This window comes from Nannobrachium achirus, assembly GCF_963921795.1.
Source record: "Nannobrachium achirus genome assembly, chromosome: 1".
In the NCBI taxonomy this organism is placed as follows: Eukaryota; Metazoa; Chordata; class Actinopteri; order Myctophiformes; family Myctophidae; genus Nannobrachium; species Nannobrachium achirus.
Window position 1 is genome coordinate 19198566 of NC_137810.1, and position 20304 is coordinate 19218869.

The 20304-nt window shown below is 41.2% G+C and overlaps 1 protein-coding gene across 1 annotated transcript; it reads right to left on the reverse strand.

Annotated features, from left to right (window-relative positions):
• Window positions 1-5691: 5691 nt before the first annotated feature.
• On the reverse strand, window positions 5692-17930 carry depdc1a (DEP domain containing 1a; the record flags this gene model as incomplete). Its single annotated transcript, XM_080723670.1, has 11 exons — window positions 5692-5829; window positions 6361-6561; window positions 7294-7470; window positions 8203-8375; window positions 12616-12753; window positions 13266-13313; window positions 13418-13548; window positions 14241-14371; window positions 15175-15319; window positions 16297-16562; window positions 17883-17930. The coding sequence occupies 11 exons, from the start codon at window positions 17928-17930 to the stop codon at window positions 5692-5694; spliced, it is 1596 nt and encodes a 531-aa protein (XP_080579796.1).
• Between the last annotated feature and the right edge of the window lie 2374 nt (window positions 17931-20304).

Sequence of the window (20304 nt, forward strand, 5' to 3'; positions counted from 1 at the left end):
TCACTGCGTAGCAGGGCGAACTGCTACAGACACCACTTTCTTATGACCTGCCCCGGGATATCCTGCCACGTAAGCCCCATTCTGGCCCCCTTACAATGGCTGATTTGGCTCCCAGTAAAATGTAGAATCCATTTTCAGGTTCTGGTACTCACATACAGACGGCCCTCTGCCCTGCTCCACCCATACGTGCCCAGAAGGACTCTGAGATCCTCATCCGGGCCTGCTGGTTCTGCCTCCCACAAGATTAAAGACGGTGATCAAGCCTTTAGACCAGGGGTCTTCAACGTTTTCAGGCCAAGGACCCCTTAGTTGAGAGAGAGATGAAGCAGGGACCCCCACAACCTTATGATTCCATATAGTCTCATTGTTTGACAGCACGATCATCAGTGTATTTTGGATTGATGTTAATGTGGGTTTTCAGATATTTAACCACTTGAACCGTCAATACTTAATAGTACACTTGACCTTTCACTGCATTTAGTCTGCTCTTTTCCCCCTCCAAAGCTCTTTGCCAAAAATAGCCGATCTACAAGCTCTCGGCATGCTATTTTTGGCTAAAGTTCTAGGGTTCAAGTGGTTAATATAAAAAAGGGGGAAAGAAAGTTTCTATCACACAAAGATTTGGAGGACCTCCTCTAGTAACTCTGAGAACTCCCTAGGGGTCCCGGACCCCCCTGTTGAAGACCAGGGGTGTCCAAACCTTTTTCAACAGGGACCACATTAGAAAACATTAAAACACCCCAGGGGCCGACTACATCTCCTGACATAATGTACTTTCGGACAATAACAAAGTCACATGCATCGCATTTCAACAACTTTATTTAACTATCATCATCAATATTTAATATCAATGGTCTTTTGTCAGGTATGTGCTCTGAATAAAGCACAAATAACTCAGATGTGCAAGGTAGAAAATACAATAAAATAGCCTTTCTTTGACCCCTTCAGAATGAGACAACAGGGAACAAGGAATCCTGACAAATTATACTCTAGGAAAATATTCTTGTTTGGTGGTGCTGGCGAGCCGGTTATAATAAGATTTAGGAGTGAACCTCGGGCCTCATTTGGCCCCCGGGCTGCACTTTGGACACCTCTGCCTTAGACTATGGAACAATCTCCCTTTAGACCTATATCTAGCATCTGACATCTGTGGACATTTCTGAAAGAGCCTTAAAGACATGTTCAAACAGGCTTTCACATAGTTGCTGTGATTACATCTCTGTGCTGTGGCATGTCCCTCTTTGTGCTGTGGCATGTCCCTCTTTGTGCTGACATGCCCTTTCCTGTGATGTCCAGTGTTTTTGATTCTCTTCTCTTCATTTCACCCACTCGTTTTTCAAATGAATCCAATCAAACCCATTTCTCCCTTTCACAGTCAGAGGTAGGTTGAAGTGAAAGACAAGACACATCTGGTTCTAGTGCAGGGGTTTCACCTCCAAACTTTATAAAGAGTGAGAGCTACTGTTGGATTGATGTTCATTATTTACACATTCAATTTTGGCGGCTATTCTTAATTATGTCTCTGTTTATGACTACGGATATGCTCTGAAAGTTTAAGAAACATCATTTTGCTGTCTTTAATTTGGTAATTGTAATATAAGTTCCTCTGATCACAAAGATAATTATGTACATGCTCAGTAGGATTCTATCGTTGTCTGCAATAACTTTTTACAGAAGAAAATAATAATTATAAAGATTTTGAGTTTTCTTTTGCTGACCATATTTCTGTATTCTGTTGTGCAAAGTTTTGATGCCTATGCATTCTAAATTTGATCTAAAGTTGATTTAAAAACAAAAATAACTTAAATAACAACATAACTTGACCGCCATTTGGCCACATGCCCAAGATCTTTTGGTTATGAAAAGTGTGCCCTAGGAAACACTGTTCTGTGAGACAATGATCGTATGTCACTACTACATTTTAATAACTGATTCTGATCTGTCTTCTATCTATTCATTCAGGGTATCTTTGTCTGTGTGTCTGTCTCGGTGTCCCAGGCGTTAGACTGGCAACGTACGACCGAAAGGCTTCAGACTTGGCGTGTGTCCCATATGGCCCGAGGGTGTGCAGTGCCAGTGCAGAGTGGCACCAACCAGTTTCCAAGAACCAAAAATAAAAAAAAGTGCATGTGCACATATAGGGCCCAAGGGGGTTTGAGCCCTAGCCGCCTCTTTACTCTCAAAGTGGTTCATTCAGGGTAGTGTTCTCTCTCTGTGTGTGTGTCTGTGTATTGACCTGTACAGCACTTGGGTTGACCTCAGTTGTTTTAAATGGTGGTTTATAAATAGAGTTTGAGCCGAGATGAGAGTTCCTGACAGTTTCAGGACTTAATTACATACCGTACCTCTCTAAATCTTAAGATAAGGGATAAGACCTTTATTGATCCTGCGAGAGAAAGCAGCCAAAGGCAGCAAAGCAGTTAAGATACAAGTTATATGGGCAAGCCGAAGGTACTGTAGATACAGCAAGATTGAAAGACATCACAAAGCAATGCAACACCATCAATAATTGGCAAATATATATGCTAGAAGTTTTTAATGGGCCAAAATAAAATGCTGATCTTGTGCGATATCATGGTTTTATCCCCTTAAAACCAAAAATAAAAGTGGGGAAGCAGCATTTAGTTTCTATGCACCACATCTGGAACAAACTTCCAGAAAACTGATCTGCTGCCACTTTTATTTATTTTAAAACACTTAAGAGCTTTCTGTTTGCTGCTGCCTTTACTTGAGTTACTTTAGTTTTTTCTTCCTCTTCTGTTGTACTTTTTTTTTTCTTTGCTTGATGTTTTGTTTAAAGCACATTGAATTGCCTTGTTACAAATAATATTGCCTTTCGTAATGATTTTATTTTCATTATCAGTTTTGATTTTGCGGTTTCTTGGTACATTTAAAAACTAGAAAAGGGCGCAAATCTCTGCAAGGAGACACACCCCAAAAATACTTGTGACACAATGTCAAACTTTGTGTCAATCTCTCTCCATTTTGTTTATACTGTATATCGATAATTCATTTTTTCCCCAATATAGTTATTCCAATTCCCAGCATTGATCAAACTACTGTATACAGTATACCAGAATTGACTATGAGTGGTATCCGACATGCAGCTAAATAGCCAACAAAAGAGATGAGGCATTAATAATAAAACAGCTTTACTTTAGACTATTTCCCAAAATTGTTGCATAGTATACATCACATTCATTGTACAACTCTGCAGGTGAATACAATCTTCCATAAATGTTAGCTAATAAACACTGATCACTGACTGGCCAACATGCCACGTCACATGCACACATACTGTATAGTACAGTTCATCTGAAGAACAGAGGTACATGCATCAGAGTAGAACTAATACTTCATAAAGCTCAAAATAAATAGGAAAATTATAGCCTGGTACATTTCTTCAGCAGGCACTGTCATAATATTGGGAAACGTGTTTTCTTTTTTGGAATGGCATATTGGTGAACCAATTAACCTGTTGGCATTCTTCACTATGGCTTATTATGGTCCGAATCCTCTTTCATTAGAACAGATTTGGTTGGTGTGCATCTTTTGAGGTAGACAATATAATAGGATAATAAGATGATAATGTTGACAGGTGCCTGGTAAAGAAATGTCAGGTTAAAATAAACAAAAAAGATAGTTTTAATTTCTTGTGTGCATTTGTGTAAAACACAAGTGTACGCATGCTGGTCATTCATATACATAGTGCAACAATGAACTGTGGCAATGCCAATGGTTCTCAACCTTTTCTGGATCAAGGTCCACGTCCCACCTATCTGACCACGTAATGTGGTTAAGTGATCAGGTGGGTGAGCCGCGTGCATGTTTATGTTAATGATCAATCACTTGTTGTATTTCACCTCGGATCAATTGACTTAGAATACTTTAAAGGAGTAGTTCACCCCCAAAATGACTTTTTTTCCTTTTGATTACTAAAGCCATGGAGACTTGAGTTCAATATTTTTTGTCACATTCCATACATGTACCACCATTGAATCCGGATGGGGACCAAAATGCATTTGGGTCCCCATCCGGCATCAATGGGGTAAATTTACTATAATGACTTTTTGTTTGTCTTAGGAATGCAACAAATACAAAAAGAGTTTGGGGGTGAACTACTCCTTTAAAGTCTTATTTAACCAATATTATCACTTGTATAATTGTATATAATCATTTGCACTATCCTCGCGGCCCACAGGTTGAGAATCACTGAACTACTGTATGCAGGGTCATGTGATCAAGACAACAGAAATACAAACTGTAAGGGGGACTGAGCAAACTGAAAAGTCACGATATCCCATTAAAACAGATACGATAAGAGAATAGATAAGAGAATCTGGAGTTTTAATTGAACTGAAAGAGTAAAATGTCTACCCAACAGTTAAAATTGCACTGACATGTCTGGTGTACAGAGGACCAGATAAAGATCATACAATGGTGTAAATGGTTTAAAAAAACAACAACTCAGTGCCAAATGTGAAACAGATCGTCTAAGAAAATAAATTAAAATATAAAACAAAAAATATAAAAACGTTTAGTAAACATGTAAAGCAAGTAATGATAGTCTAGCATGGCTCCCAATAATAATTTATCTAATTAAGAAAGCTATCATCAAATCTTTCCCACTGATACCTTTAAAATCCTATCCCAAACATCATGCAAACACGTCAGTTACTGCTACACAGTCCTCAGTGATAATTTGTCCATTTGTAACTCTGGATGTACAAATATAAACATTTTCTTAGAGTCTAATTAACCCTGAAGAAGTCTTACTGTGTACTTACTGTGTTGCAAGGAATCAGAAGAACAACGAGAAATTTTCAGATACGTAAATGTGAATCCCAGTGGACACATGTGCATAGACACTGTTAGTTAAAACAATGATGACAATATGATACTAATACACCTGAGAAACCAATACAGTTGGCTGTAAATGATAGCTGAACTGTGGTCTCAAACGGCTAACCACATGCTGACACATAACCGCCCCCACCCCCCCCCAACACACACACACACACACACACACACACACACACACACACACACACACACACACACACACACACACACACACACACACACACACACACACACACACACACACACACACACACACACACACACACACACACACACACACACACACACACACACACACACACACACAGTAAGTATCCCATCCAAATTTACACTGTGTTAAATTTAGCACCTCCCTGTTATACAGCAGTCTAATATTTGCATAACGTTAAAAAGTCTCAGACGTTCTCAGACGTGGGCTGTGGATAGCTCTGTGAATGTTTTCCTGCTGATGACATCAGCATGAATGTCAACCTTTTTATTTATTTATGCAGCTTTAGATCCCATTAGCTTGATTTCCCCACGTCTGCGTAAGGTTACAAGCAATTGCAATTTTCCTTCATAAGTCTGCCAACAATTTATCAAAATTACTGTAACATATGCAACCAACAATGACACTTCTACAATGGTTCCAACTGTATACTGTAAATAGCCTACGGAATAAAATCCCAGTGGAGGAGGTCTTCAGCCAGGTTGATGAAGCTATCGATGCCAGATTGCCAGTAGCCCTTCACTCTAAGAATCTGGACCCAGTTCAGAAAGCACTTTGGTCTTCATACATGCTCCACTACAGTTCCAGTGTATAGTTTAACCCAAGAGTTAAATTACCACTCAGTTCCTCATACTGAACACTTTGGTCTTTTTTATGCTGAGGAGGGGCGGTTTGATCTTTGGTTTGCTGTCCTGCTTGCCATTTCCGTCTGAACAAGGGAACCGACGACTGTAGATGTCTGGGTATTGTTTCTGGAACTGTAGGAAACAAAACGTCATCATAAATCCCCCCACCTTAGAGGACGACCTCACCTTCACTATTCAATCTTTCAATATCTTCGTATAATTGGTCCTCGCTAATAGTCACGATAAAAAATAAATCTACTCAGGAGGGCTGTGGGTAGTTCAGAAACCCGCGTACTAGTGAAGATCATCGTTAGGCAGATTCTTTTAATATTTTGATTTTTATTATCGTGAGAACAATGGCTTTCATTATAGCATGGTAACTTTTCAGGAATAGAAATCCTGCAGTTTCTATTAGCTTGGATTCCCCATCGATGATGTCACTGGTAACAAGTGGGTTTCTGAACTGCCCACATCCCTCATATGAGACACAGACCGAGTACACAAAGATTGTGCTAATTTATCATCAACATTAGCGAGGACCAATTATATGAAGATAGGTTGAAAAGTGGTGAAGGTGTCCTTTAACAACACACATAACCATCAAGCTTCTGTCTGTCACTGTAATGAGGAAACATTGGAAACATAAAAGAGCATCTGAGTTACCTGCTTGAGTTTCTTGCGCCTCTCCTTTTCAGTGATGTTTTGGTCAGTCAGCAAGATCTCCAGGAGTTCCGCCATTGCCTTCTGGGAAGATGTCACTCTTTGCTCTTCAAACTCAGCAGTGCTGATCTGCTGGCAGAACGCGTGGAGAAACATCGGGCCACCACCGAGATCTCTCTCGTTCATATCTCTACCAGCTGGGAGCTGTGGGCGAGAGGAGAGTCAGAAAAGACCTTGGGGTGGTGTGGTGTTGCTGGGGAGGTGCATGTTTTGCAAGACCTGTTTTACACAAACCTAGCATATTCTGGTTCGTCATAATAGGCGAACCTTCTGAAAAAAGTATATATATATATATATATATATATATATATATATATATATATATATATATATATATTTTTTTTTTTTTTTAAATAATAATAAGAATACAAAATTAAATAAAATAAAATAGGCAAACATTCTGCTAAAATAGATGAACATTTGGTAAAATAATAGCCCATCTTCTTCCCACATCACAGGTTTACAGGTGTAAAAATTGGGTGAAATTCATTCATCATTTTTGTACAAGCTTGCGCTTGTAGATTGTCTATTTTCGCTATTTGACATACAATGAAGTATACAGTTTAAGTGGTTAATCAAATGTGCAGTTTTGTATGTCATACAACATAATATCTATTTTGTGTGTGTGTGTGTGTGTGTGTGTCTGTGATGGTATTCATCTGTATGGTCCATGTCTACCTACATACACAACATTCTAAGATGCATATCGTCTCTGTCGGGTGGAAACCTCACATCCAAAACAGTTACAATATAGTAGTATGGCCAAGTAAGTAGGGCATTCATTTACAGAGAAAACGCGAAACGTTAAAATATGGAGTTGAGAGTTTTTTTCCCGACAGCAACGATCTGGAATCTATGCCTAGGTGGTGTGAATACCTGTGCTGTGCGGAGGTACTGCACATGCTCAGTGACAGCACGGACAAGGTACTCGGGGACAGACAGGATGCTTTGCTGATGGTCCATGAGGAAGGACACCAATCTGGTAGCCAACAACTCATCCAAATCACACTCCTCAGCACTGCCCAGCACGCAGGCTGAGAACGTATGCACCATCTGCAATAGGGAGAACAGATTAGATGGAAACGGGCAACCATGATAGATATACTACACAGACACAGTGACAGAGTAAGGAAGACGCATATATTACGAGAAAACAAATATGTATGTGTATTTTGAAACTTCAACCATTTGAAATGTTTGGCAAAAGTAAACAAACGCCAGGCATAAAATATAGTAGATTATATAAACCAAGGGTCTTCAAGGGGGTCCTCAGAGTTACTACAGGGAGGGAGTCCCTCCAAATCTTTGAGTGATAGACATTTTTTCCTTTTTTTATTAACCACTTGAACCCTAGCGTCCATATTCTGAGAACTGTAGCCGAAAATAGACGATATACAAGCTCACACCGCCTCGCAGCAAAGAGCTTTGGTGTAGAGGGGAAAAAGAGCAGACCAAGTACAGAGTGAAAGGTCAAGTTTATTAAGTATTGAGGGTTCAAGTGGTTAAATATCTGAAAACACAAATTGACATGAATCCAAAATACACCAATGATTGTGCTGTCAAACAATGAAACTATGGAATCTCTGAAAAGGTTGTGGGGGTCGCTGCTTCATCTTTCTCTCAACTAAGGGGTCCTTGGCCTGAAAACGTTGAAGACCCCTGATATAAACAGTTCTGGACTTTGACCGTGTATAATACTGTATATACGTCGGTAACTAATAAGTGATCAGGAAAAATGTTCTTGCGTATTTCAGTGTTCAATACGAGAACAAGAGGCAACCTCACCAGTGTGCGTGTTCCGATGGCGTGGTGTAGGCGGGGCATGTCCACATTCTGACTAATGCGTGACATCATCCTCATGAGGAGCTGTAACTTCCTGCGGGAAGAAGGGGGGAGGAGGAGGGTGCACAGCTGCAGGGCCTCGATGGCCACGCGTTCGCACTGTGGTTTGAGAAGTCCTACGTGCGCACACACACAGACCAAGACAGGTTAATGAGATTGACACAGACATACAGGCACTGACTAGTAGGGATGGGACGATAAGCGATATTATCGTTTATCGTGATAAAAAACACTCAGAGATTAAATTTAACGCGATATCGTCCTCCGTCATGCACTGGGTTCAATTCACCTTTTATTTGCCGAGCTACATATCCGGTACCATTTAAACAGTCTATAATTGGTAAAAGGTACTCATCACATAGGTACTTGATAAAGTCTTTTTTCACTCTATCAAATGTCTTTGCCAAAAAATTGCCGATCTACAAGCTCACAACAACGCGTCGCTGAGCTTGTAGATCTGCTATTTTTTGGCAAATGTTCCGCCCCAGGATAATGGATTTTGATTATCGCGGTAATATCGTGAAATAATTGCGATTTCTTTTGTCAAAATAATCGTGATATGAAATTTTCATATCGTCCCATCTCTAGCACTGACGCCTGCCCTCTTTCTCTCGCAGAGACACATACAGTACCACATGCGCGCACACGCACACAACACAAGTATGTGCACACACACGGTATCAGAAGGGTAACACTAATTCACTCTTCAAAGTCACATTCATCCATCACTACTACATCACATTTACTAGACGTGGATGGATGAATGGATGAATTATTGTTATAGTTGATCACTAGGCTGACAGTTAACAATACAATAGGATGGTCTTTTATACATTATACATATCATAGTATCTACAGTATGTTGTCGAATAGAGTAGCTGTGACGACAATCTAATGGGTAAAACGGTATGAAGCCATATAAGCACATTTATAATGCATCATAATGCACTTATAATAAGGCATTATAACACTTGTTATAAATGTGTATATGCATAAAAACATACAAGGTTTATGAATTATTATAACTTATGATAATATAATTTATGTAAGTGCTAGTCAAAATGCATTATAAACCTACTCAATGCAGGCCCTTAATATAAATTCAAGCGCAATTTCACATGTATCTCCCTTTGATTCCGTAACATTTTAGTTTTTCACAGGAAATTTCCAACCTAATTGAGATTTTACAGCTGGTGTAAATAGATTAAGATTGCATTGAATAGTGAATTTCCTATATTTGGAAAAATACTCCTTGGAGACAAGTCATTAAAACCACCATAACAATCAAGTTTTCAACACACCTCACATTAAAATGGTTTACATTTTCCAAGCTATATTCTACACTACATATGAAGATGTTGGCAAGTAGTGTTCAATAAAATGTATGCCCAACAATGACGGATCCAAATGATTTTTAGCTAGTAGCCTGTAATCTCACCCTACTGTAGGCTAGTATGGCACCAATAATCACAAAACAAAAAATAAATTGCAGAATTTATGGCAGATTGGCAGTGGAATGATTTTCACCATAATTAATTTGATGTCTCATTTTAAAAACCTACATGGGAACCCTGAAGCTTCATTTACTGTATAATCTATCTGACACACAACTGTCACTTCACTCTCTTGACAAAAATGTATTTATATTATATCTTCTATAACACTATGTCTGAAGCTAATGATGAGTCACATTGTTGCCGACTTTGCCGTGAAAATCTGTTATTTTCAATGGAGTATAAATTTGGCTTTAGAAACACAGCAAGTTGAAATCCTCAGTTACTCCTTGATCCACTTCAACCACTCCAGTTCCACCCCCTGACCATCTTTAAGATTTGTATTTGTATATTTTCAAAGGAGGTATTTCAGTGATCTTGAGCATCCTGGCAAGAGCGGTTAGAGATGTTAGATGATGTTAGACATGCAACAACAACAACAACACCACACAGACAGGCACACAGGCAGGCAGTGGAGGTGTCTTACTGTTTTCAGGGTTGGGCTGTGTGAGCTGAGAGGAGCTGGTGGACAGTTTGAACAGTGAAACAGGCCGGGACAGCTTAGACACGTCCAGAGAGCTGCGGGTGCGCCGGGCCAGAGCAGGCCCAGAGCAAGGTGCTGCGTCATGGAGGGTCCACAGACTGGAAGTACTGGAGAGACGTCTAGCACCACACCTTGGTGCTTTGGCCACGGGAGGCGGTGGGGAACAGGAGGAAGGGCGGGAGAGAGCAGAGGCAGGATAGGAGGAGGATGTATGGGAGGAAGACAAAGATGATGAGGATGGACGAGAGGAAGAGGGAGGAGGATGGGAGGATGAGGAGGAGTGTGGCTGGTCTTCAAGAATGTTTACATTCAAACAGCTGGCTGCACGGCTCTGGGCCCGGGTCTCCAGGGCTCTCTCCTCCCTGGTCTCCTCCACAATGTCCAGGCAGCTGCCCATGCTGCGCGGCCGCAGGAGGCGGGACTTCCGTGCGAATGACATTGCTGCCACAGAATTGACAGAACCATGGTTTCTGGTGGGATCTTCCGGTACATTAGTAGAGGAGGAGAGCTGTGTTGTGGAGACCGATGCAGACTCTGGACTGTTATGGGTTGTCAGGTTGGCAGCAGCATCACCCAGACTGCCTTTTATGTCTTTAACGACTGCCAGGCCGTCATTTGACAAAAGCAGCTGCTGGGAGAAAGGGGCAGAGTCATCCAGGACGGTGTCCACCAATGAGCAGCTTCTGGGGCGACGCCTAGAGGGACCAGCCAAGCGTTGTGACTGGTTCAGGCTCAGACAGCTGCCTCCAAACTGGCGGTTGTCTGTGCTGGCCTCGCCCTTCAGAACATGTAGTCGTGACCGGACCTTGGTGCTGAAAACCTCTTTCATTGGCGAGTCAGTCTCATCACATGAACCCTGCCTGAGCAATGACAGCAGCAGACACTCTGTGGAGTGGAACGGTGTCTTGGCGGGAGGGGGGAAGGAAGGGGGGTCAGATAATTTGCGCTTCGCCCGCTGATGTCTAGGGGGCGCTGCCACGTACCCACATAGCACTGGTACATGACAGAGGGGGAATAGACCACGGTGGAGCAAGATAGAGAGGGGGGGAAAAGAGGGAGAGAGTTTGCAGGCAGAATGTCAGTGGCAGACAGAGGGGCAGCGTTAGTTATTTCAAACCAGACATACATACAGGATCATCACTTGGTCAGACAGACAGACAGACAGACAGACAGACAGACAGACAGAATGACTGACTACACAGCAGGCCATCTCAATGAGAATAATAACCCAAATCTTTGTTAGGATATAAATAACAACAACAACAAAACAGCAGCAGGCACTGTTAGGTCAATGCACATAAGACATAACAACATCAACATAGTTTTGGCACATCTAGATTAGAATAGATGTGCTCCAGAACCCTGTAAGAAACTTGTGTCCCAGTTGTTAATCCATCTAGAATTGTATATTCCCTTACAACAAATTCTTCTCACACCACCATATAGTACAAACAAATTCAACTGGCATTTTAAGAGAGCTCTAGTCAGTGATATGTTTAACTTTAAACTTTAGAATTATATGTAAAGAGATAGAATCTTCTAGGATGGAGGGACTTCAATCTGCAACCACAGGATGTAGCAGACTAAAACTAATTTTAAGCTGAAATTCTTCACATTGGAGTAGCAACAATGTACTGTACCTAGATGACAGCTAGAAGTCTCTTTTGTGCCAGGCATAAACAGCCATATACATTTATTTCACAAGTGCAAACAGGGAGTAAATGATAGCCGGGTGAAGACAAAGCGTTAATGTCAAGACACCAATTACACCAGAGTTAAAGTGAGAATGATTCTTTTTTTGTTTTTTTCTTTTTGCATTTGTCTGGCACATCTAATTTATTTATTTCTCACTAAATAGCAGCATGAAATGTCTGAGCTTTCAATGCAACATGGGAATTCCTTTACATCGCTTTCTTGCATCTAACATTCTGAAACTGAACAGCTTTGTGTGGTGTACGAACATGTCCTCATATATTTGTTTATGTTGTGGTCCACTGTTTGACAATCTTTAACCCTGAACCCCAAATTGCATGCCCTATATATCAGTACCATATATCACTACCTAAGCGCCTAGACTTTTACCAAAAGGACAAACACTTCGGTTGCCCTAGTGAAGTCCATCCTCTGCTCTCAACGACTGATCAGGACTGTTAAAGCATTGTTTGCATTTGTTCCATCATGAATTGGAAACAATAAAATCTCTGCTGGTGAGTAGATGATCAATAGTCAACCATCTGATTGACACTCCACCTGGTACCTAGAGTCCAAAGACACACTCAAATTAAAATAATCCCCCCCCCCCTCTCCCAAGGTACCTACCTAGGATGTTGATAAACAGTTCATAGAGCTGATATGTGAGTAATGGCTGTGCCAAGCTGTAGAAGTAATCAGACACGGTTTTGAAGACATCTCTCTCAAAGCCTGGATAGGACGGCTGTCCGCTGTCATACTTTGGCCCTGAAAATCCACAACAGGTTAAAGCAGAGGTGTTGGGTGTTGGGTATGGCAGCTGCCATACCTTGGCTACAGGGGAAAAGTTTAAATAAATAAATTCATCATGCCTGTGCTAAGGTATGGCTACATGACTGGTGTCTTGCACGCGCACGACACCAGTCATGTTGCCATACCTTTTGATGAACTGACGCCACTGGGTTAAAGCAATACCGGAATGTGCACAGAGACTAAAGAGTGTTCTTATTAGACAGTGTTGTTATCATTACATTTATTAAACAAACAAGCTGTATGCAGCTGCCAATATTTACATTAAAAGAGCTGCTCTGCCTTTTGTTTATTTTAAAATGGAGGGGGGAAACATTAGGCAAAGGCTCCATTAAAATGTAAAATACTGTATGTTGAGACATGGCTATGTACTTTGAATAGGGAAATTACATTAAAAGATTACAATAATAAAAATGTTGATGTACACAAAATAAAGATACATTAATTAAGAATATAATGTGTTTACTTACAGTTGGCCAGACTCTTCATAGCAGACAAAACCCAGTGGGGGAGGTCGTCTAGAGAGATGATTGACAGGTCAGACTGGTAGAACAGGTAAACAACAGAACTAAGTAATTTATAGTTCATTTACAGGCAAGCAGTTAGCCAGTATTACACTTACCGGTCTTGTCATCCAGTGTGACTACTCCATGCTTATTGACTTTGGTCACGTTATGGATGATGTTCTGTGGGTTAACATGACGCTGATCTAAAACCTCATCTAGTGAAGCCAGACCCAGAATCTTCTGTAGACTGAAGACAAACACAGCAATTTGAAAGTCATTTAAACACATATTGAAAGTAATTTAAACACATATTTTAATGGATGGCATTTTTATAGCGCTTTTCAAAGCAAGTTGCAAAGTCAAGGCACTTTACAATGGTCCATTCATTCATACATTGGGAAGTGAAGCGGCGAACAGTCAACGACCATGCCCTCACTTCCCCATTCACACACCGACGGACTCATTGGAGGCAATGTGGGGTTCAGTGTCTAGCCCAAGGACACTTCAACATGTGGACAGGAGGAGCTGGGATTCGAACCACCGTTCCACGGATCATTGGAAGACGTGCTCTACCTCCTGAGCCACAGCCGCACATTTTACACCCTTTATGCATTTTAATCTCCATACATCATAACGCTTAAAACAAAATCTCTTGGCATGATATTGCCGAACAAACTAGCAAAACCTAAGACTATTATGCAAACTTCCTAAGAATCTGAGGTTTGCTCCAACTGACAACTCCAGGCCCATTTTATGCTTGAATGGCTTTTGTGAAAGAAATATGCAATACAAAACACTTCCCTTTACAGTTTCTCAGCTTCTTACATGCTCAAATCATATTTATTTAATAACAAGTGTACATGGGTCATCCATAAATGTGTGTGTGTGTGTGTGTGTGTGTGTGTGTGTGTGTGTGTGTGTTTGCTTGTGTGTTCGTACTGTGTCAGGGTAATGTCTCTCCAGAGCTCCTGTTCATCCTCCACGGTCAGTACTCGTTGCTGAGCTGGCTTCTCTGTTGCTGGCTGACTCACTTCTTCTTCCTGTGCCGGATCTGCTGGGTCTACATTTTCCTGAAAAGGTAAGCAACAGCCAAAGTCAAATAAGCTGTCCAGAAAGATAAAAAATGTAGCCAGGCTAATGCCAGTATTTTTGGGTCCGATGCCAACACAGACTCTAGACCATCGATTACAGATGTTATGACTGATATTTCCAACATTTTCGAATCAATTTGAAAAGTTGATCAAATTATCAAATGAGGTTATCTTTAGTTTTCAGCTATTACTTCTCGAAGTCTTCAAAAAAAGTCACATAATGGCCGACACATTGGTCTGGCTCTAATAAACTTTATTTGCTCTTCAACCTCTGGCCTCTAGTTTGGGGGCGGTAAAATGGCACATTTAGCCGATAACAAGCTTCTGTGTTTTGTGTGGTCCACAAGTGCTAACGAAATCTCCTGTCAGAACTGATTGTGAGCTTAAAACAGTCACCATAGATGTGTTCTGATGTGTGTTTTGGAGGAAATATTCCACTGACAATTTGCAAGTTTGACTAAGCATTAAGCATCGTAGTTCGTAGCCCTCTACTAGCTAGTAAACAAATACTATATCCCTATTCCACTATTTACTTTAACCATATGGACTGGATACTAGGGCAGACAAACTGAGATGCAACATAAATGCAAAAACAAAATTCCTACATTAATAAACATTAGCGTTACCCTCAAGCTAGTGGACACTGGCTCTTAGATGAAGATTGTAAGTGGATAGGCACGAAGTAGGCTGGTAAACGAGTAAGCAGCCAGAATACTCCAAATTCTTCAAATAGAGTGTTACATGACATATTTTAGACATTGTGTTGGTCCAGTCAGGCTCACCTGCGTCTCTTTAGCATGCTTATTAATGCTCTTGAGCCTGAAGAATCCATCCTTGTCCCTGATGGAAAGCCTCTTCTTAATGGAGCTAGGTGCTGGGGCCGGGGCCGGACAAGGAATGGGTTTTAAAGGAGAGGTGGTTGGAAACCTGGGATCAGAAAGAAAACAGAAAAGGAATGGAAACAGGATAGTAAATCCTAGATTGTGGCACCACCAACTGAACCACCATCTAAACCCACTGGTGCATTTTTCTGCAGACATAATGCAGAAAAAGTTGTATAGTTTGCTTGCTCTGGCTCCTGCGTTGATCCAGCACGCAAGTGTGCAGAATAGCACATTACAGCTGAGCAGACAGACATTGGTGCAGAGCGTTGATTTCACAGTAAGTTGCTATTGTAACTAGTTTGTGAAATGCCTTGGTGGCAAGTCAATAAACAATGGCCCCATCATTTGCCACAATAAAACCTTGACAACCGTCGCTAGTTAGCCAGGGCAGCTTTGTCACACATATCATTAACATTCAGCTAGAACAGTGGTTCTCCCCTCCCCTCAGCTCAGGGAGTCCCCTGCTAAATGATTGAGAGTTAAACTTCCCTATTATTTCATGAACAATAAAATACAACTTAAAATACAACGACAGTAAAGGAATTCTGGACCAAATCATGTCCAAACAATATAATGGTCGTTGTTTGGAGTCCCAGAAATCAGTGGCCTAATCAGTAATCATGCATATCAAAATGTGGGTCCTTTCACTTTAATTATTGAGAATCCCAGAGCTAGACTATTCCAGGCAGAAATAGGATGTATTATTATGGGTAAAATAAAAAAGCTGAAAAATGTACCACTGTAATAATAGTACAGGTCAGTTATATGTCTAACTTACACACACACACAGCCCCAACTATTGTAGTATACTTAACATTCACTTAAACCCTCGTCTATACTTTATAAACTGGACATGAGTTGGCTCTGCACTTGGTCTTCTTTTTTCCCGCTACAGAAAATCTCCAATAAAACGAAAATTGCCAATTTACAAGCACGTGATCTGCCATTTCTGGTGAATGCCTTCGGCCCCCTCCCAGCCCCAGTTCAATTGGTTAATATTACTGCTTCTTCAATATTTACCTGTACAATATGTTGTTGTCCTCATAATCTTCTGTGCCCCAGCGCCCCTTCACATCCTCGATCACATGGTTCTTAAGAAACTTCTTCAGGAGCTGCACCGTCTGTTGCCTGGTGACATCTGGGCCAAAATTACTGTTGCTACAGAGCAGTTGGTGTAACCAATCCACAGCAGCAGTGGCAGTGAAGCAGGCGGCGTGGACCCGGAAATGCAGACGGTGTTTCCTCAGGGGCATGCCTGACCGGAACAGCCTGGTCACCTCATTCCACTGGAGAGAAATAAAACGAGTTGATCAAAGTAATATGCACAAGGAAACTCAGGACTGGCATTCAGTGTATCTCCCTACTACACAGTAAAATGATAAGTGTAATGAGAATGAGAACAAGTAAACAGCCAGAAGTCAATTTAAGTCAATTTTCCACCAAAATAACGTTGGTTCTAGATCTAGAACTGGTTCCGTCCTAGATTCTTAGTTGGAATCCTGGTGCTTTCACGGAACCAGCGGCCATTTTTTGGTTCCAGTTCCGAATCAACTTTTAGGGTTCTGATTCTGATCTGAACCAATTCATTTTCAGTGGAAACACTCTGAACTGGTTCAATATTGGGCGGGAAAAAATAATGGGACCGGAATCCGGATCAACCCCTGTGGAAAAGGGGCCTCAGTTAGCTCTGGTCCAGAGCGTTAGCCAGAGCTAGGCCTCAGTGTACTTGGAAACCAAATGGACCCTTCTCTCATTCTCTGTGTTTCATTTAACAGTCAGGATTCTATAGTGTGTCCGAAAGTTCAGAACTTCAGACTGTGTGACCTAAAGGAGCCAATAGGCTATATGTATTCTGATCATGCCATTGTGGGGGTTCTTTCTTAAATGTTTTCAACACAGACCCCAAAGGAAGCACAAGATAGAATCCTGCTGTACTAATAATCTCAAAATGTCTTTAATGTGTCCAGTCCCACACACACACACACACACACACACACACACACACACACACACACACACACACACACACACACACACACGTTACTCAATAGTGGTAGGCCTACTGAACAGTGGAGTATGGCATTTGGCAGGGAACCTGTGGGGTGTTTTAGCATTCTTTCCACGACAACTGTACATCTTTGAGCAAGAACACATTTAGCCTTTCTCAGAGTTTAATAATACAAGGTAGTCTGTATGAATGGAGCCGAATGTGAATGAAAATAAAAACCTGGGTACCAACAATTAAGGCTAGTAGCCTACAAGTATTAATATGAACAACATTCTCCAAAGTTTTCAAAGCAAAAGACCCTCAACTCTGGAGTAGGCCTAATGTTAATACATTGAGCATAATGTTTAGTGTTACATTACGGCATACGACCTCTGTTCATGACAACCAGTGATAAGATGGTAAGCTTAAGTTCACACAAACGTTCAAAGTAGCAAAGCTTCCGTTTTACACAAAGATATAACGTAAGTCGAAGATTAACATAAGCCTACTGATCATAATGAAACAAACGGTCCGTTAATATTGCCTAGATTGTGTGTTCGACTAATTTCAGCTTTTAACGTTAGCTTTACAACTCGCTATAAATGTGAAATTGACTTACCAGTTTAGTCGCTCTGTAGGGTCCAGGGGTAATAACATGGGAATTCATGGTTATCAAAACATGAAGTTATTATGATTTCTAAATCTTAATCATCTGAAGCCGCCAGCGTCTGTTAGATCCATGAATGATACTGTTTTATGATCCACTGAGAGTCTCTTACTGTACAAACTTTACACATGGATACGCCTTTAGTCTAGTCTACAACACATACAATCAATGAATGCTCTGCGTTCTTCTTCTGTTCAAAATTACCAGCCGTGTTTTTCTGGCAAATGATTGGGCGGTGCACAAATCACGTGACTGCTAATCTATAAACCCACAGTACATCACTTCCACCCCACGGTGTGAGCTTGTAGGTCGGATATTTTCAGCACGTGACACCGTCGTGCGATAAAGTATAAACCGGGCTTTTAAGAGCACAGACGGGACGGGGGGTGGGGTGGTGGGCTATGGGGGTGGGTGGGAGGCATTGCAAACAAAACATCCGTTTGTGCAACACATGGTCGTTTGGCCAACACATGGTAGACCTGTAGTTTTTAAAAGCAGTATTTCTAAAAGTTCTCCAAAATGATTGTATTTGATATATCAGCAGATTTCAGTTTAACTTTGCACGGAGCAAAAAAAAAAAAAAAAAACATAAAATAGCCTGCTACATAAGAATGTATAGCCTAATTAATTCTGCAACCAAAAACAGGGGGACAGTCACACTACTAGGGAATGTGGGGGAGGGCTTTCGTGTAAAGCTAGAAAGGCGCACCGCAGAGCAGAGCATGGAGAAAAGAAGCACGGCGGGGGATAGAGGGATGAGAGTAGAGGGGAAGGATGCTTGTATCCCAGGCCTACTGCCATAGACATGTAAATGCATTATTTTCAACACACAGTGGAGAGAGTGACTGACTGCTTTAACAATAGCATTGTCCTGTCCTGTAGCATGTTGAGAGAGCACATGGATGCATGCCAAGATTGGGCCTCAAAGGCAGTGGCATCGATATAATATAAGAAAAAAATAATATAGACTACTATAGCCTACTAATAGGTCTACTAATAGTAACACTACTACTACTAATAATAATAAGATTCATGGAAATAAATAAATACAGACGTTATAAATAACGCAAGAGAATACACACTATTTAGTTTTTTGGTTAATAGTTTTATTTATTTCCAAAAATAGAAACAAAGCAACATCAGGAACAACATGATAAAAACAGATTGTGCAGGTGAGATTGGCAAAGTTAATCTCACCTGGCTAAGCCAGTTATATGCAACTAGCTAGTTGCATATGGCATGAAGTAGGCCTAGGACTACATTATTATTATTTATGAATATTAGACTATTAGTAAGTTCTACTAAGCTACTACTATTATAATGATGATGTTGATTATGTCATTGCCTTTCCAGCACCAAACACCACACATCCCTGTCACTCAGATCTGTAGGGCTACATCACCTGAACAATGCTACCCCCAGCTGGTCATGAGGGGCAATTGCAGAACCCAAATGGCTTTTCTCCAAAAAATCCCAAATATGGAGATGACTGGCATCATAGATAACTGACATCGATTGATACAGTAGCCTACGTCCATATATGGGCAATCCAAGACACAAGCTTAATATTGATTACAACATGGATCTCCATATATGGGCATAAAAGGGAGAAGGACGAAAACCGCTAGAATAGGGAGTGGGACAACTTGTCTGAACGGACAGATAGGCCAGAAATACAGAGATGGGCCTATTTGCAAGTGTGACAACCTAGTGACACTGACAACACGCTCACCCACATTTTTTTTTTACAACACACCGACCGAGCAAGTGACGTAATGACGTTGACGTTTTTGGTTGAATCGAGGTTGAATTAGGGTGACCATATTTCCAGCCACTCAAACCGGGACGCAAAACACTGTTGCCTAAAACTGGGACCCTAAAAGCAATGCGCACGTTACCGCGCACGCACGTGCCCATTCTCTAACGTTCGTGCACGCGAACACACGCACCGCAGGGTTGCAAACAGGCAGTGAGTGATTGACAAACAGCCTCAGCGTTGAATTCAGACACGCAATGAATTTGTTCCTGTTTTCTGATTGGTTAGGTGAGCATGTTTTCATGAAAAGAACATGATAAATGTCTATGCAGCCACTGAAAACAGCTACTGTTATTTTAATTCTGGCAAAAACCGGGACAATTTTGCAGTGAATGTTGAAAAGCGGGACATATTAGTGTTTTAGAGATATTTGTCGGGACACCGGGACACGCAGCTTGAAAACGGGACTGTCCCGGGTAAAACGGGACGTCTGGTCACCCTAGGTTGAATCAACAGCTGGTTCTCAACTTCGGGTTCGGGGACCACCAGGGGGTCCTCCAGACTCCTGACTCTGAGTGTGCACAAATGGAACCCAGAGTTAAACTATCACTGATTATT